This window comes from Carettochelys insculpta, chromosome 9 (genome assembly GCF_033958435.1).
Source record: "Carettochelys insculpta isolate YL-2023 chromosome 9, ASM3395843v1, whole genome shotgun sequence".
Taxonomy (NCBI): domain Eukaryota; kingdom Metazoa; phylum Chordata; order Testudines; family Carettochelyidae; genus Carettochelys; species Carettochelys insculpta.
Window position 1 is genome coordinate 59,415,643 of NC_134145.1, and position 19,005 is coordinate 59,434,647.

The window sequence follows — 19,005 nt, forward strand, 5'->3', positions numbered from 1 at the left end:
GGACATTCCACATTCCAACTGATCTTATATGTGTTAGTTGTAATTTTCTTTCAGTAGGCAACTTAACGACCCAACCCCAATCACTTGATTGGTGCCGCGGACCTTGTTGAACTGGGCCACATCGGAGCTGGCATCTTTTATCAGTTAGTCGTACTGGTATCAGATTTCATTCGTATTGTTGTTTCACAAGCAGTGCATTGACACTCATCTGACCAACTGCCCTCCTTTATCCAGGCTTGGGACTGGAATGGAACTCCTAGGGGCTTCATGGCAGAGTTTGTTGTCCTGTGGTGGATACTATTTGTTATATGCAAGCAGAGAGAGAGAGAGAGAGCGCATAAATATTTTCTCTTTATTTTTGTAGAACACGGTTCAGTTTTTCCTTCATTTTCTTCAGCACCCGTTTTAAAACATGTAATGCATTATTAGAGCATGCTTCTACATTCGTAGTCTCCATACTTTTATGCCAAGGGATTTTGAGCCACTTTCTTCCTAGTCTCTCTGTTGAGAATTTTTCTAGAAGTACGGTACATTTCTATTGTTGCTACCTAATATTGACTGCCATCTACTGCTTGTGTTTAGGAGCAGATTGTAGTCATTTCAGCCTGTATAAAAAGGAAAACCACAGTTTCATTAAGAATTTGGGAAAATATTACAAATATAGATGTGATGACGTTTTATTAACCATTGTTGTATGCAACGTTGTCGTAGCTGGATATGTCCCAGATGTGAGTTAGATGAGTGAAGTGAGTTAATTGCTGTTATTGGCCCAAATTCTGTCTTCCTAGACAGAGGGACTTGCCTTGAGCTCTTCTTCAGGTCTGAGAAACTGATTTACACCCCAAGTTAGTTTCCAAGGCCCTAGGGCTGCATTTACTCTAGAGCGCGCTTTCGAAAGGCGATCTTCTGGAAGGCATCTTTTGAAAGCTCAGGTTTCGAATGACCACGCATACACCCAAAAACGGATCGACCTTACGATATGTCCTTTCGAAAGAGCGAGGTGTTTTGGTTGGAACCTCATGGTGCAGATCGCCATCTCGTGCTTGGGAGCCCTTTCGAAAGAGCAAGCCGGGAAACACCACAGATGGCGTCTGATGGTGTACAAGCCCTTCTGGGCCCTGCAGCCAGCTGCTGCCTTAAAGGGCCCCTCCCAAACACCCCCGCCCTCCACACACTGAGAACTGTTCTGCAAGACACAGTGCCACAGACCACGTGCCCAGAGCTAAGCCAGGATCACGCTGACCCCCCCGGATCCCATCCAGCTCCCCAACGGGGAGGCCACCAACAACCTGGTCATACTGCTGGTCATGGTCATCATCACTGTCCTCTACCTCCTCCAGAGGACAATCCCTGCTTCCCCGGTCCTACAGGCCCTTGCCAGGGGGCACCATCCATGCCCCAACCCTTGTGCCATCTGCGCTTGTGGTGCTACCCCATCAGTGCCGAGTGGTGGGACTGGGTGGTGATGTGTCAGAGGGACAACGAGTGATGGCTCCACAAGTTCTGGATGAGGAAGGTGACTTTTCTGGAGCTATGCCACTGGCTGGCCCCCACCCTTCTGCACCAGGACACACACATGCAGCCCGCATTCCCTCTGGAGAAAAGGGTAGCGATTGTCACATGGAAGCTGGTCATCCCGGCCAGCCACCACTCAGTTGGCTACCGGTTTGGGATGAGCAAGGCCACTGCCGCGGCTGTCCTCTTGGAGGTAAGTGATGCTTGGGTCACACACCCACCATGGGTGTGTGTGTGGGGGCTCTTGGGCAAGGGGGTCTGTCGGTGACAGGGGCTCTTGAGGGGACAGGAGAGGGGGCAGGGGAGGGGCATGGGGTGGGTGCCTGGGATAGGGGATTCTGGGGCACCCAGACACACACTCACAGTGTGCATGCTCTCCATTCTATGCAGGTCGTCTGAGCAATCAATGCCATCCTCCTCCAGAGGGTCATCCAAGTTGGGACTTCGATGCCATCATGTGGGGATTTGCTGGACTGGGCTTCCCCAACTGCTTTGGGGCCCTGGATGGGATCCATATCCCCATCCAGGCCCCGGACCATGGCATGGAGCAATATAGCAATAGAAAGGGGTATCACTGTGTGGTCCTCCAGTCCTCCTCATGGATGCTTCATGGATGTCTGCATGGGATGGTCCTCGCGAGCCCACCATGCCCAGATTTTCTGCAAGTCTTGGCTGGGCCACGGAATGCAGGAGGGGACCTGTGTCTCCCCGCACGACCTCCCCATTGGGGACACCACCATGCTCCCCTGTACCTGTGGCTCATGAAGCCCTACACAGGACAAACCAACCCCATCCAGGAACAGTTTGACAAGCGCCTGAACTGGGCCTGGGGCACAGTAGAGCAGGCCTTTGTTCGCTTGAAACAGCATTTTGGTTCCTGCTCTCGTGGCTGGAGGTCAGCCTCCAGAATCTGCCTGCGGTGGTGGGTGCATGCTGCGCTTTCCACAAAATTGTGGAGAGCAGGCATGTGCAATTCGTGCAGGGGCAGTCTGCCGAGGCTGTGGCCACATATGAGCAGTCGGCCCATGTCCTGTCCCGTCAGGCACACTGGGATGGGATGTGGATCAGGGAGGTCCTCTGGGCAGCCTTTGCTGGGGTGCCCCAATGACCCTCCCCCAGGGAACCTCCCCCACGATCCTCCCCACACTGCCCCCCCCACACACCTCCCCACTCCCTCACCTATCACAAGGATCATGAGTGTGTTGTAAATAAACTTCTTAACTTTCAAAATGAGCCGTCTTTAAACACCACCACAAACGAGGGGAGGCTATATACAGGGGTGAATGGGGGGAACTATGTACAGTGCAGTGAGGGAACTTGAACTTGGAGCTGGGAGGGGTTGGGGGGCCCTCAGTCTTCCACAGGGGTCGGGAGCCACGACCCACGATGGCTGTGACCAGCCCTGTCACCACAGGTCCAGGGCCCCCGGCAAGGCTGGAACCGGGGCGGGACCATGGGAGGGTAGGGGCATGGCAGGGGTGTTGCAGCCACAGGCTCAGCATCAGGGGCTGGAGAGGTGAAGAGGGGCAGCTCAGCATGGCCCGCCCTGGCAGTGAGCAGCTGTGCCAGTTCCAGCAGGGCAGCTGGCGGGATGTAGGTGGGTGGCGGGCAGCAAGGTCAGGGGTGGAAAGGGTAGTGGCGGGGGAGTTGGTGGGGGAGGCAGAAGGGAGGGCGACGGGGGATGGGTGCTGGGCGACAGGTTGGGTGCGGGTGTGTAGGGCCACAGTGACCTCGCCCCAGGTCTCTCGCTGCCAGACCATGTCTGCCTCTTCAAGCTCCAGCCACCGCCAGAGCATGGCAGCCTGCTCCCGAGGTGGCCTCCTCCTCCCTCCGGCAGCGATGGCATAGCCTCTGGGCATGGGCTCACATGGGCGGCGGGGGTTGCGATGGCTCAGCCCCCTCAACACTCATGGAGGGTGCCCCCCGGGCCCTGAACAGGGCTCACCTGGTGCTGTGGAGACAGAGGGGCAATCCATCAGCCCCTAGGCTTGTGGGTTGTGGTGCTGTCCACAGCAGGGGGTTCTGAGTGTCATGCACAGGCCATTCCGTGGCCCGCGGCTGGTGGCAGGCCAGGATACTACAGGGTGGGGCTGGCAGCCTTGTGGCCAGCCTGCTGCCAGCTGGGGGGGGGCCACCCCCAACCCGGGGTGTCTGAATCGCCGGTTACCTACCCGAGGGTCTCTTGAGTATTCCGTGGGTGGCCCAGGTGGAGGGGTCCTTGCTTGAGGAGCCAGAGGGGATCATGATCACCAGTGCTCCCTCCTCATTCAAGGATGTCTCTGGCTCCTGGTCCTGGGTCCTGGCTGTGGCTCCCGGCTGGTCTGTCCTGCGACCTGGCCATGGGGCTGTGGAATGCCTTCCCCTGCCCTGGCATCGCCAGACAAGTATGCTGCTGGAGGCTTGTGGGATTACTGCATCCAGCATGCTCTCAGCTTCCTGTCACAGGGTTTCTGCATCCCTGCATCTTTAAATACGGCCAGATGCGCCGACCATAGAGCCCTGCTTGTGCTGGCAGGGCGTCTCCACACATCAGCTGGCCAGTGTCTCGGAGGACTGCTCTTTTGAAAGAGCAGCCTGCAGAGCATCTACACGTGCCTTCTTTTGAAAGAAGGGGCTCTTACTGAAACAGGAAGGGAAGAGAGATTTCGAAAGGTGCACTGCGATCTTTTGAAATTATTTTCGAAAGCGCTTTTTGCATGTGGACGTTCCGCAGGATCTTCACTTTCAAAAACAATTTAGAAAGAACTTGCTAGAGAAAGAACTTGCTAATGTAGACGCGGCCTAAGACTGTAAAGTTAAAAGCTGGTTTCTCTCACCACCCAAAACTGATTCAATAAAATATATTACCATGCACACATGCACACCTTGTTTCTATTATATTAACCAATCCAAAAGGATCAGCTGCTTTCCTTTTTCAAGGATGATGCTATCAAAGCATGTGCTGTATTCGTTACTCGAAATATGGGGAAGTACTGCCAGCTTCTCTGATAACAGTATACCAGTGATTTGGGGATTTTTTGTTTTGTTGTTGCTTTTGCATGTGGGGTGGTGGGGTATTTTTTGTTTGTTTTGACTGATAGTGCCATAGTACTGGGGGAGCTGAGCACTTTTGAAAATACATCCACAGTTGGGTATGTTGGGCACTTGAAAATCTGGGCCCTAAGGCATGGTTTTGTTCCGAAAGATTACTGACTCCCTTAACACTGTTTTTGCAATCTCTTGTTATCTGCCAAGAGATCCAATTTATTTGTCTTTTTAATCCAGTAAACTGAATCTAATTTAGATTCTGATACTGCTGTCATCACTGGGCTAGTTGAATGTATAGCCAATACAGCAAAACCCTGTTTATCTGATGTAATTGGGACTGGGGGCAAAATTGGATTATCCAAATTTCAGATAAAACAGAGAATAGAAAAGTGTGTGTGTACTGCCATCTAGTGGCCACAGGCGAGATGTGAGAGTCAAGTAGGATTCTTGTTGATTATCAGAATGACAAATATTTTGCAGCCCATAGTAAGAACAATTCTGTTAATGATAGATGAGCCAAAATAGAACACAGCTCTTTCTCCCTGACTTCTCCCGAACACAATGCTAACAGTTTGTTTTAATCAGTAAAGCATGCGGCGATGGCTCTGAATACTTAATAGGAGCAGGTAGATCTTTTGAGCAAGAAATGCCCTTTTTACATAGTCACTTTTCAGAGTTTGATTTAACCTTCGTATCCCTATTGAACTGAGGAGCCTACCCAGGCATAGATGTGCTTATCAGACTATGAAAAGTGATGTGTAAATGCAAATTATTATCTCAGCACATGGGGATGGGTGAGTTGACTTTTTGAGATCCATTCTAGCCTTACAAGTTCTCTGTTTCTGATCCCACCCACTTCCCGACTGCACAAGCCAAAGGCACATTGGGTTACTGAAGGTTGCCAAAACAGCAGCTTGGCACCAGCCTGTTGACCTTTGTATATAGTTAATTTGGACATGTTTATTTTTTATAGGATTTCATTAAGTAAAGCTCAAATCCTAAATTAAGCCATGAAATAAAACATAAAGGAGTAATGTAATCTTTGAGTGTTGCTATTAGCACTTTATCTGTTGTATGATTTTCAGTTAACATGCTTGACAATCCATCACTTTTTTAGTAAAAATAAACAATTTTTTGGGGGATATGCTGAAGCTGCTGCTGTTACCCTTGGAAAGAGGAATTGTTTGAACAAAAGTTCTTCTGGTTTCAGTGATGCTACAACGCTGTGCTGTGGTGAAGGATGTGAGATCTGTTCCCATAGGGATCAAATGCTGAATTACCAGACAACTTGCCATTATTTCTTTTAGTTTTATTGTGGTAGCCCCCAGGATTCCCAGTCACACTGCATTTAACCCATCATGCTCACCACTGTATAGATATGACCAAACAGCTAGACCTCCACCTCACAAATCTTTGCCTCACAGAGCTTACAGTCTAAGAAAACTTAGTTTTGGGCTAAGTTAAGGTTCTGCAGCTCTTAGTGAAGTCTAGCTTGCACAAGACATGGCAAATTCCACAGTTTTGCATGAATATGTAAGCATCCATTTGGGGAGAGGCTTGGTGGGTTTCTCATCTCAGATTCAGCCAAATTCTCCAGGAGGAGGTTCGTTCTACCTCCACCAACTAGAAGTACTTTTCTAAGGAGCAGAGCAATTGACTCTGTTCACCCTCCCTATGATATAGGGCCATAACAGTTACATGCTGCCTCTTTTGAATTTTGTCTCTAGGTTTTCTTAACAGAAATCCCCCACTCCCAATAACTGACACAGCATACCTCTGACTGCATGTGAATTGATTTCCCAGGAGTGCTAGGCAATTTGATATGTCGTTAACAAGGAAGCATTAAACAGCATGATAGAGTTTGATAGCAAATTGTTGGAAGTTAAATGTGATGAAAGGAATTTACCTCAATATTTCTGAACCTTGGAGAAGGCTTGGTTCAAGGGATGGGCAAAAGGTTAAGGACTCATATTCTTGCAAAATCAATTCATTCATCTGTCATTTATAAAATCATTGAATCATAGAGCTGGAAAGGGGCCTCAGGAGGTCATCAAGTCCAGCCCTCTGCCCAAAGCAGGAACAACACCAACTAAACCATACCAGCCAGGACTTTGTCAAGCTGGGACTTAAATACCTCTAGGGATGGAGATTCCACTACCTCTCTAGGCAACGCATTCCAGCACTTCACAACCCGCCTGGTGAAAGAGTTTTTCCTAATATCCAGCCTACTCCTCCCGCTCTGTAATTTGAGACCATTGCACCTTGTTTTGCCATCTCTCACTGCTGAGAAAAGCCTCTCTCCATCCTCTTTAGAGCCCCCGCTCAGGCTGCTATCAAATTGCCCCTCACTCTTCTCTTCTGCAAAATAAATAAGACCAAATCTCTCAGCCTTTCTTTGTAGACCATGTGCTCATCTATATAACGAGTAGTTCTCAAAAGTTTTGGCCGAAGGCCCACTGCGCTCAACACAGATGGTATGGGCCAATCACCCATAATGACAAAATGTATTTGCTTATCTCTAAATGCCTTAAGTATGTACTTAATCCCCATTCATATGGGGCTACTGGATCTTAAAAACTAAATACACAGCTATTACATAAGGCAGCATATATTTAGCTCTTGTTTTTATAACATAAGGAGTTATGTATTTTAAATCTTCCTTTTAAATAAAATGAAACAAAAGGTTTCAACATTCTTAATTTATGGCAGGGACAGGGAACCTTTTTTGTGTAACGTGAGATTACCTCAGACACTCTTATGAGATTGTTAAAATAAATCTGTGTGTGATTAGCAAGGAATCTTGTTATTGTAAAATGGGAGCTACTAAGGAAATCCTGTGATAATCCCTTAACAAAGTGTATTATAATGGCAGCATTACTCTTGGCAAGTCTGTTGGAATGCTTTCATATGTTAAATCTGAGCCAGGCAGTATAGTAGGTAATCCTGCAATTGAGCCCTCTCTGTTTGTTAAAACACATAAAGTCGCAAGTGATAAATACAAAGTAAAGTCAAAATAATACAATAAATGTGGGTTTTAGATAATACAGCACCTACCATACCCAGCTCTACATGGTTAAATGGAACCACATTTGGCAAAGTGATCATGGATGATAGAACCTGTTTTACTGACATAAGGAATATTTGATCCTGCACAATTCCGTTGTACTGCGCTCTTCGGTCTGGTGTATATTTGCAAGTTGTAGTGGTATAACTAGATAAGTGAAGGGTGTAATTTTTTTTACTGATATACAAGCTTTCATGTGTCGGCAGTTATACTGGTATACAGGTATAGCTTTACTAGTATAAGCACTTCTATACTGACATAGCTGGGTCCACAGGAGCATGGTTGTGGCGCTTTAAATGTATGAGTACAACTTTTATTTGTCATCAGAAAGAGGCACGAGATCTTTATCCTTATTCTGGTACAGCATCAAGTGAAAGCAGAGATGGCCTGTTTAAGGTCTGTTAGAAAGGATAGGTGGGAGCATTGGTAGCTTTAATTTAGCTACACTGAGTCTAACAGTTGCAATACTGTCTCCTCTCAGGGGAACTGAAATCAGTGGAGCATCGTTATTTTATCATTATACCCTTTATTCTATGTATTTGTGTATATAGAGCCATATGTTTGCGATCTAGTGAAAATGGCAAGCACAACAGGGCTGATCTATACCTTTAATTGTTCAAGGACACCAGCCCTCCAGGATTGTCCTGCAGTTTCCAGGAATCGAAGATTACTCTTTAATTAAAGATTATGTCCTGTGAGCAAACCTCCAGGAATACATCCAACCTGATTTCTGAACTACATTGCATTTGAGTTAATATCAGAAAACGTGTGTGTTTAATACCTGGGATCTTTGTGGGTGTCGAATTCAAAAGATTTTTAGATGCAAGTTGCTTGCTTTGGACTGGCAAAAATCGTATTCACTAGGGCTGTGGCTACACTAGTCCCTGCTTTTCGAAAGGGGTATGCTAATGAGCCACTTGGGCAGATGGTAATGAAGCGCTGCCATGAATATGCAGCACCTTCATGGCAGCGCCTCATTAGCATAATGGCAGCCGTGCATGTTTCGAGAGTGCCACTTTCGAAAAGCACACTGCTCATATAGACCAGGGGCCTTTCGGAAGGACCCCCTCCCGGACTTCAAAAGCCCCTTCTTCCCAAAACCAGTGCCTCATTAACATCTGCCAAAGTGGCTTATTAGCATACCTCTTTCGAAAGGCATGGGCTAGTGTAGCCACAGCCTTGGAGATTTGGTTCTGGTGGCTTTGAAGAAACAGACTGTCCCAGTGGTCAGCTGCTGTTACATGTGGTTCCATTTAAGAGCTGCTCCATGAGAGACCAAGTTTAACTATACTCAGCCAAAAGATAGAGGCAAAAGCACCAGTCTGATCAAATGTCTGGAATCCAAAAAGCCTTGCTTTTCCCTCAGCCAGAAGTTTGGAAGCTGCATCATGAGTCCTTAAGACATTAGGAAAAATTTCCTAGCTGCCAGGGTGGCTAAGTTCTGAAATAAATTACCTGGGGTGGTTGCAGAATCTCCATCATTGGAGATATTTAAGAATGGGATGGATAAATATCTAAGAGGGATGATCTAGGTGGTGCTTGGTCCTGCTGCGAGGGCTGGGGCCTGGACTTGAAGGCTTCTTGAGATCCCTTCCAGCTCTAGTATTTTATGATTCTATGATGAGTATGAGATTTGAAGTGTGGGTACTGGGAATACCTGAAAATACTGACACAAACACTACAAATCTCCCTAGTAATAAAGGATGGGACCTAAGGGAGAACTAAGAACTGGTACAGTGGGACTGATTCAGCTCACTCTTTTTTCCTTCTTCTTCCCCTTTTCAGGGTCTGAACATAATCTTTCATGTAGCCTTGGCACTCCTAAAGGTAAGTCATTTATTTTAACCCTTTTGTTTATTATAAAGCAGGATGAGATAGTCCCAGACTCACAGGGTATGCTTACGTGAATATGCCGCACCTTCTGGTAACACCACACTGAAAGGCAACAGTAGCTGTTTTCTCAGCGTTATCCTGGAGGAAAACAAATATATTTGTAAAGGGCCAGGTTGGGAGAGCTTTGATGTTTGTATTAAATTGCTTCGTCATGCAGTAAAGTTCCTGGAGATGAGGATATGTGTAATGTCTCTTACATGTACCTGCTCAGAAAAAGAAAAACAACAACAACTTTGCTTCACTTCACAGTTCCATAGTTCCTTGCTGAGGTACTTTGTGAAGTTACTCAATTATCATTACCTCCAGGAAGTATATAATGGCAGGATTCCACCTTTGCTTTTGTTTGGAAGTGGAGCTGGAATTGGACAAGTGCTCTACAATATTGCCAACACTCTGGGCCAAAAACCCTGGTGCCAAATTGCCCAACGTTCTGCTGTTCTTCACTGCGGGTCCCTCAAGTTATAACTTACATCCTGACTCAGTTACCCTGATTCAAATCCTGTCCATGCACAAAAACCCTTCATTCATGTGTGATGATGCTTTGATCTCAAAGTTGCTGGTCCCTCAAGGAGTAGAGACAACAGCTCAAATTAGCACAGTTCATCAGCTGATATAATAACTATGCTTGTAACATGGATGCATGCTAGTGTGACTCAGTTGTCAGTAGTCCTCCAGTGTCTTCCCTCAGTCCCCACTTTGTGTCCAGAAAAGGACAGACAAATTCTCCTGCAATTCAGTAGGAAATAATTCCTAGAGCAGTTTGGCTTACATGAGTTAGTACAGCACCTGTATGCACAAACCAGCTTGAGGGTTATTTCACATGGTGGCCACTGTCACATAAGCCAGGGGTGAGCTGAGTGGGGGCCATAACACTTCAAAAGGTGATCACAGCATGATTGGCAGCTAGGTCTCAAGCTCATCCACCTCATTAAAAACGTTGAAATATGTTACTGTTTTATGTATGTGTACTCACATTTATATACCAATTAATAACGTTTTTACATTCTACATACTTATTTTCTTACACAAGTCAAAAAGGTTTTCTTTTTTTTAATATGAGCATAACCAGAATTTCCATTGGTTTGGATTGCATTAAAGAGGTTGCCTGCCAAGGGGAGGGGGAACTGCTAATAGCTGCAGGGATGAAAAGTGAGGCCTGACATAAAAAGTTTGCTCACTCCTGACATAAGCTATGCTAATTCAAGAAGTGTGAGTCAGATGAAGACCATTCACATTAGCCTTGTCGTAAAGGCATAAACTCAATGACCGGAAGTTCTCTGTGGCAGATAGCCAGTTTGTGTGATTATTTTATTATATGGACACACATCTTCAAGGAACTTGCCTGGAACAAGGTGATTAATTTCACATGCTTTTCTAGAGACGTATCAGTGTGTTACCCCACCAACTTCCACTTTAAGGTGACTATCTACAAAATTGAAAAAAATATATGTGCTCTATTATAGTTCTTGGGTGTGTATGTGTGTGTGTGAGAGAGAGAAAGACCTGAAGGGTTTAAAAAATAACAAAACCTCAAATGTTTGCTGCTTGTTTCTTATACAGTAAACCCTTGAGTTACATGGGGGTTGTGTTCCTACTTAACTCTAATTTTCATGTAAGTTGTGGGGGGTAGGGGCGGGAAAGAAAGGCACCAGGCTGTTGCCTGGCTCCCCTGGGCTTGCAGGAGATAGGAAACTGACCATCCCTCCAGGGCTGGTCAGTTTCCTGCCTCCAAGAGTGGCAGAGAAGGGCAGAGAGTGGCATAGAGCCTGGCTCCCTGGCTCCCCTGCCCCTGCAGAGCCAGGAAATAGACCAGGGTAGCAGTCAGACCAGGGTAGCAGTCTTGGTCAGTTTCCTGGCTCTAGCCAGCGGAGGTGAGCCAGGAACCAGGGGCAGCCTGACTCCCAGCTCATTTCCAGGCCTTGGAGCCAGGAAACTGACCAGGGCTGCTGCCCTGGTCAGCCTCCCAGCTCTGCAAGCAGAGGGCAGCCAGGAGCCAGCTGCACTGCTGTGGGAAGACAAGGAGAAGGGGCTCTTAGCCTGCTTAGCTGCCTGCAGCTGCAGAGCAGCTTCAGGTAGTACTTAACTCATGTTAAAGCAAGTTATGCTCAACTAGAAGCCTTGTATTTCGAGGGTTTGCTGTATTACAAACTGAGAACTTGAATACCTGTTGGTTAGTTTTCTTTTCCCTGGAAGATTCTGTGGCTGCTGGAGACCTAGCAGTTTGGCATGACACATACCCTGTGAAAATTGAGTTTCAAATAGTAAAGCGGGAATGTTGGAGAATGCAGGAGGATTAGGAGTATTGAGCTGGCTATCTTGCTTCCACAGAACAGAATGGTCCTATCAGCAGCTGTGAGTTGGTCTCTTAGGTTTTGCCTATGTCTTTAGTCTTGCAAGCCAAATTGAGTTATTTGTACAGTAGTACACAAGACAGGAGTTTTTGAGTGTTAATGGAAGTCAAATGAACAGGGTTTCTTGAGCTATAACATGAGTCAGGTTCCCGTAAAGTTAAGCACTACAATGGGGAAAGTGATGTTTATTCAGAGAAATGAATTGCTTCTTTTGGTTGTTTTTGTTTTTGTTGCTGCTTGTTTGACTTTGTTATGTCTAATGGACAGTATTACCAGCCTGTCAGGAGGTTTCAGCTCTGACCATTCTTCAGAAATTATGCGGTTCGTTTCTGGAAGCAGAAAACCTTTTACATATACAACTGCTAATTCTGAAATAGAATAGGTTTTCTACATGGATTTCCCAGAGTTAGTAAGTTCCAAATCCTGACAGCTGGTCCCTGTATCATCACACAAGATTTATTTTTCCAGAGTAGCCTTTCAGTTCCTAGGTAATCAGCTCAGTAATTTACCTGTCTCGTTTCCTAAATCCTATGTGATTCTGAGAGAAATTAGATTATATATCTTGAATTTTGAGAGCTCTTATTTATCTCCTTGACAAGACAAAGACAATTAATTAAATTTTAGACTTCTCCTAATTTGTGGGTCTAAAGCTAGGGGCCTGTTTGGCTTAGCACAGTGTCTCTCTAAATAGATTAGACTGCATGTATACATGTGCTGTGATCTGAGAGATGTTTCACTAGTCGGAGTACTAGAACATACTCTGCTACATCCAAAGTTGTTCCAGCTGCATCCCTTCATGTAATTTCTATCATAGACGTATGGGCAGCTGCAGGCAGCATTTTAACACCATGTTGGTCAGACTTGCTCTGATCAGGGTCATGTGACAGATTTTTAAAAACATTTGCTGACATCTGTCTCCAGCAGTGCTTGCACCAGGGCTGTCAAGTGTGCAGCAGAGCTGACGTTAGTGACGGTACAGATTGAACCTCTCTAGTCTAGCACCCTGGGGACCTGACCAGTGCTGAATGTGAGAATTTGCTGGACCACGAGAAGTCAGTATTGTTTAGCAGCATTACAACACTTTCACTGCTCACTTGGCTCTTAGAAGACCTTTAGGGATAAATTACAGCTAAATAATAGCACAGAACACTGACAGCCAGAACTGGTGGCTGTAAACAAACTTTATGGGACTGTGGGAAACTTGGCCATACCCATGATAAGTGGTCATCCAGCTAATTGAAATGAGGCCTGATTATGGATGTTACCAGATGAGAGAGTGCCAGACAAGAGATTCAACCAGTAGCAGGTTTCTAGAAAAGTTCTCAAAGTTAATATGAGGGCCTTGTTGCCATGTTAGGAAGAGGATTGAACCCCTAAACATCTACCTGTAGAAAGGCCTTGTTATTATTAAGGAGAGTTCTTTTAAATAATTAACCCTAATTATGTATAACATAAAACAACCTATCTGTATTGACTACTCCAGAAGATTAGAAGGGAAAACTTTTTTGAAGTTATTCTGGAATCACTTTATTATAAGCACTTTTCAAGTTTGTAACTGTCTGCATTTTGGTTTGTTACTTACCCTGCTCTTAGCAACCCTTAAGATAATACAGTATGTTGTATCCATCCTTATGTTTTGGCAGTAATAGACACTAGACAGTAATAGAAAACTTATCTTGCTAAAATATTTCACCATTGGAAAGCAGAACCTGACCACAAAAAGAATACAGTCAAATGAGATCAGGTTCTGAATTAGAAATCACTTACGAGTTAAAAAGGATGTACCTTTCTTTGTTACAAAAGACCCCATTTCCATAGCTGCAGCAATATGGAAATGGTGACCTAAATTAGAGTATGGTTTGTTCTAATTGCTTTCCTATTAGAGAGGAGGGGGTTTTTGTCCTCTGAGTTCGGGAATGAATTTGCCACTTAAATATATTTATCTCCGATTTTATAGCTTGGAAACAGAGTGTTCTTAGTTTATCTGTCATTGAAATTACAGCGAACCAAACCCAAGAGCTTCGGAGCAACATATTTATGAAATCAGGTACCTGTGAAGAGCTTGTTCGTTACCAGAGCTGGAGTTGGATACTGCACCTTGCCCAACAGCTGTGGGGGCTTGGTTTAGGTGTTTTGTCCCGCAAGATCTTTTGAGCGATTTTTAAATTTAGGAATCATTTACCAAAAGGGTGTTGAAGAGCCTTTACCCAGTAAATGTAATTTCTTCTTGGCATCCATGAGGAATGTTTAGGGCAAACCTTCTCTAATTACCAACCGAATTATAACTCTGCTTCTATTAGTGTAGGAAATCACACATCACAGAGAGGAATCTGCTTCCATCCCCACTTCACATCCCATGCACACAGGCCACACTTAGATAATTTATAGGCATGTAGTTGCAGGACGCAAAAAATATCAATCGGGCCACATGTTTGACATACTTGGACTAACACATTCACGGCAATGCACAGCTGATTAGGCAGATCATAGGGTATCTTGATTGCCTTCCTCTGAACAATAGGCATTGGCCACTGCCATAGACTCCTAGCCTGGATGGAGTATTAATCTGATCTGGTATAGAAAATAGAACGTTGAAGAAAATAAACATTCCCTACTGTGTCCAAGTTGTAAGTGTTCCATTTCATTACATCTTCCTCCAACAGTTGCTAACCCCCACCCTGGCCAACTCTGGTATGTGAAGAAAGAAGGGGACAGGGACATGGGGGGCATATGAGGGTATGTGAGACATACCCTTAGTTGTAAAGTGCCTCATGGGCCATGGTTTGGCCAGCCTGATATATAACATCCGCAAAGCGTACTCAATTATAATTTTGTCCTGCTGGTGGCAGTATTGTACAATTGCTTATTGTTATGGATGCATTGCTAATAATTTGAGCTCATTGATTTAAATAAATTTCCATGCTCTCTCCCTCCATTTCCTCAGTGGAAAACAGATTACAGCACATTAACATAGTATGACCATTTATATTTAAATGGCAGATACACTGTTAATGAAGGACAATTTAGAGTATTTTCATAAGCAGTTTACAATCTTGACATTTTCATAAAAAGGGCTCTCGTTGTTAGAATGGTAAAAGGAAAATGATTTCTGCTTCCAGAACATGTCTCACATTCAAGTGACTTTTATCACCTAGACATCCAACTCCCTTGTTGTGGATTGCAAAGTAAATGTTAAAATATTTGCATCTGTTAGGAAACCTGCTCCATTAAAAAGTGTCATTGACACCCCATTTTAGACAAACAGAGACAAGCCTTTTTATTCCATTCAGGAGCTGTTAATTGAACAAGCTGCAAATGAAAAGTAAGATTTACTCTGGAATTTACATTTTCAGTTAATTGCTTCCAAATTTATGTAGCTATGTCAGAAAATTTGACATCTAAGCAAGTGGTCTTTTTTATGGTTTAGCTTTAGAAAACATCAAAGTAATATTCTCAGGATAGTCAGTTCTTGTTTTTTATCAGATTTGTAGGTTCTACATATTATGTATTGTTTCCTTACTCTATTCTTCCCACTCTTCTTCTGTTATCTGGAAAATTAAATGAATGCTTTTCAACTCTGTTTTGGGGCTAGCAAAATGAGTCAATTAAAAAAAAACTAATCACTCTAGTAAAAGCTGAAATGCAAGTATCTGAAATACAAAGAAAATAGTGGGCAATAACTAAAAGTGTAACAAACACCATGACTATGTGGACATGCATGCTTTTATTCACAGTTCCTAAAAGTCCCCAAACTCTGCCTATTGAACAAGTGCAGTGATCTAGGCAACCACTAAGGAAATATTTGTTGGCTGCAAACAGATCATGGCTCATTCTTTAGTCTATAAAAAGACACTATGTTCAAATGTGCATGGGTTGGCAATCTTTTTAATATAGGTTATCTAAAGTGTCTTAAAAGTTAGTAACAGGGAGTACTTCAGACAGCTAGCTGATGGGGATGGGAAGGCACTGGGGCTCCCAGTTTCCAAAAATAAAGGAAGAGTAGAATGTAAAGAGTGGATTATCTGACATCATTATGCCAATATAGCTCCTCATTCCTTTCTCTATCTTTTGCTAACTTCACTCAACAAACCAGCGTGTTGGGGCACCTTGCTCTCATGCTATGACATTTATCATTGTGCAGAGGGCCATCACAATTGGTACACCTCTTAAAGCCAGGGTTTATGTGGGAGACAAGTGATACATATGGATCATGCTGTTTCTCTGTGTAGGGGTAGAGTTTATCGGTAGCAAACATCTTGCCATTAGAGTGGGGAGCCTTTTTCTTTCTGCCCACATGCCACCAAGTCATCTCTATATCTACCCAGTCACAAATTTTGGTCATCTCTCATCCCCTGGGCAGCACTAGGACTTTAAAAATCAAAGGAAAAATTTTGTTCTCTGCCTCTCAAGTCTTGTGTTCACTGCAATGGTCAGTTTAATGCCATCCTCTCAAATTACTGCATTTGAGACTGCATTCTTTGAGTGAGAGCAACCAACTTCAACATAGCATTGCAGTGCAAGACAGAATGGCCATATTGGCATCTGCTGCGTTCATGTCCATTTCATTGTCAGCCACTCCTCCTATGCCACAGTTTGCAGTGGAGGCCTCTCAGGACAACGTCAATTGTCTTGCACAAAGCCTGCGCTAGGGGGAAAACTCACCAAGTTGGATCCAGTGGTCTTAAGGCCCTTAACGACTTACTACCAATCAAGTTATTACAGATTCTCAGATCTGCTAGTCATTTACAAGAGTTATGTATTTTTCTTTTCTATTGTTTTCAACAATGATTTCTGGTGGAATCTCAACCATTGTTTTTTGCAAGATCCCATCATTTGCCAGTTGATACGTTTAGCTTGGGACATGTGTGGCCTAGAAATTGCAAGTACAGAAAGGAGTGTGGGGAGGTGGGCTAGAGCCTTTTTTTAATGAGAAGCAAGATTCTCAAATAATCATGTGATTTCAGGTTGGGAGTGGGATTGGACACTTAGCACCCAATCATGGCTATGTTCCTACTGAGGTGTGGGGGTTCACCTCTCTCCACCCAGTGCTCGAGCTGGGTTGAGAGTTTGCCCTACTCCACTCCCCCAGTGCTCCTGGCAGGGAGCAGAGTCAGGGGCTTGCAAACCCCCACATCCCAATCGCACTCCCCAGCAGGGGCATCTGGCAGGTAGATAGGGACAAGCCCTGATCTTGCTCCCCTGCTGGAGCACCAGATGGGTGTGGAATAGGGCAAACCCCAGGATTCAAGTGGTGCTTCTCATGCAGTGAACCCATCCCTCTTTCAGGTAGCCACTTGTAACATATACACCAGGGGTCAGCAACCCTCTGCACAGGTGCCAAGAGTGGCACATGAGTCGATTTTCACTGGCGCAACCCTGCCCCTTCCCCCACATGCAGCTGGGAGCTTGCTTAAAGGCATGCCACCAGTGGATTAACAAAAGACCAGCTAAGGCTACTAACCAACACTTAAACGGTAAATCTTTGCATCTTAATTTATTTATTAATGAAGCTGTTGAAGCAGGATTATGAGTGACTTTAAAAAGTATCAACAGCACTTGGACCACACATGGAGGTCAAAAGGGGTCAGTACTCCTCCTCGGAAAGGTTGCTGACCCCAATATATGTTGTTTGGGGGAGTCCCGTGTACCCCAAAAAAGTGACAATGCAACATTCTTAAAGCCGGAACTTACTCCTGCTTCTGAAGGACTCCCTCGGACCAGCTTCTGATCCTGGCAAAGATTCAGCATCCACCTCAGGCAAGAAGACAACAAGGAAATGCAGTGCCCATCTTTAAGAAAGGAAAGAAAGACAAAACAGGGAACTATCGAACGGTCAGTCTTACCTCAGTACCTGGGAAAATAATGGAAGGGATTCTCAAGGAATCTATTTTGGAGCACTTGCAAGTGGGGAGAGTAATCAAAAGTAGTCACTGAGGGCAAGTTGTGCCTGACCAATCTGATTAGCTTCTATGATGAGGTAACAGGCTCTATGGACATGGGGAAGTCAGTGGATGTGATATACCTTGACTTCAGCAAAGCTTTTGATACAGTCTCCCACAATATTCTTGCCCATAAGTTAAGGAAGTATGAATTGGATCCATGGACTATAAGATGGATAGAAAGCTGGCTTGAGGGTAGAGCCCAAGGGGTAGTGGTTAATGGCTCAATATCTGGATCTGGTCAGTTTCAAGTGGAGTGCCCCAAGGCTCAGTTCTGGGGACAATGTTGGTCAACATCTTTATTAATTACTTTGATGAGGGGATGGATTGCACCCTCAGCAAGTTTCCGGATGACACCAAGCTATAGGGAGAGGTAGATATGTTGGAGGGTAGAGATAGGATCCAGAGTGATCTGGATTGGGCCAAAAGAAATCTGATGCAGTTCAGCAAGGAGAAGTGTAGAGTCCTGTACTGGGGACAGAAGAATCCCAAGCATTGTTATAGCATATTCCTCATCCACCCTACAGTCCAGAGTGGCAAATTTTGCAGCATTCCAGGTGAAATACAATCACAAAACTATCTGAAATTAAATTCCTTTACTGAACACATTCTGGCTGAAAAGAGATAATATACAAGGCTCCAGTTTCTGAGGGGCAACAGATCTCTTGTAGCAGTAGTAGTAGTAGTAGTAGGCATCCTTCAGTCTGCATAGACTATGGATCGCGCCCTTTATAGTTTCAATTGAGGACTTCATTTACAGCGTCTACTGTGACTATGAAGACCCACACGAGAGTGACAGTCCTTGCTACATCTCTTGCAGATGTGGTGGGTGTCTGGCAAGTCCTTAGTGTGCTTTCTGTGTGCTCGCTTCTCCTCTGCTAGCTGTCTGATCCTCATCTCACCCTTCTGAAGGCCCTTGTGTAACCCCTGCCTCCGTCTGCCGCGGTCGTCTGCTAGTTCTTCCCAGTTGTCCAGCTCAATGTCTACCTCTCTGAGGTCTCTCTTGCAGACATCTTTGTAGCGCAACTGGGGGCATCTGGGAAGTCTTTTGCCAGAGGCTAGCTCACCATACAGGATGTCTTTTGGAATCCTTCCATTATTCATCCTGTGGACATGGCAAAGACAGCGGAGCCGACGCTGCCTGAGGAGGGTGTGCATGGTTGGGATTCCAGCTTGCTCAAGGACGGCAGTGTTGGTCACTCTGTCCTTCCACGAT

The 19,005-nt window shown here is 45.0% G+C and overlaps 1 protein-coding gene across 3 annotated transcripts in view; it reads left to right on the plus strand.

Annotated features, from left to right (window-relative positions):
• The window catches only part of RABGAP1L (RAB GTPase activating protein 1 like), a 368,567-nt gene that overhangs the window by 249,715 nt on the left and 99,847 nt on the right, over window positions 1-19,005 (plus strand). For all 3 annotated transcript variants that reach the window (XM_075003254.1, XM_075003257.1, XM_075003256.1), the window contains exon 18: window positions 9,392-9,433. In XM_075003254.1, coding sequence (XP_074859355.1) covers window positions 9,392-9,433 — 42 coding nt within the window. The remainder of the gene's footprint in view (window positions 1-9,391; window positions 9,434-19,005) is intronic.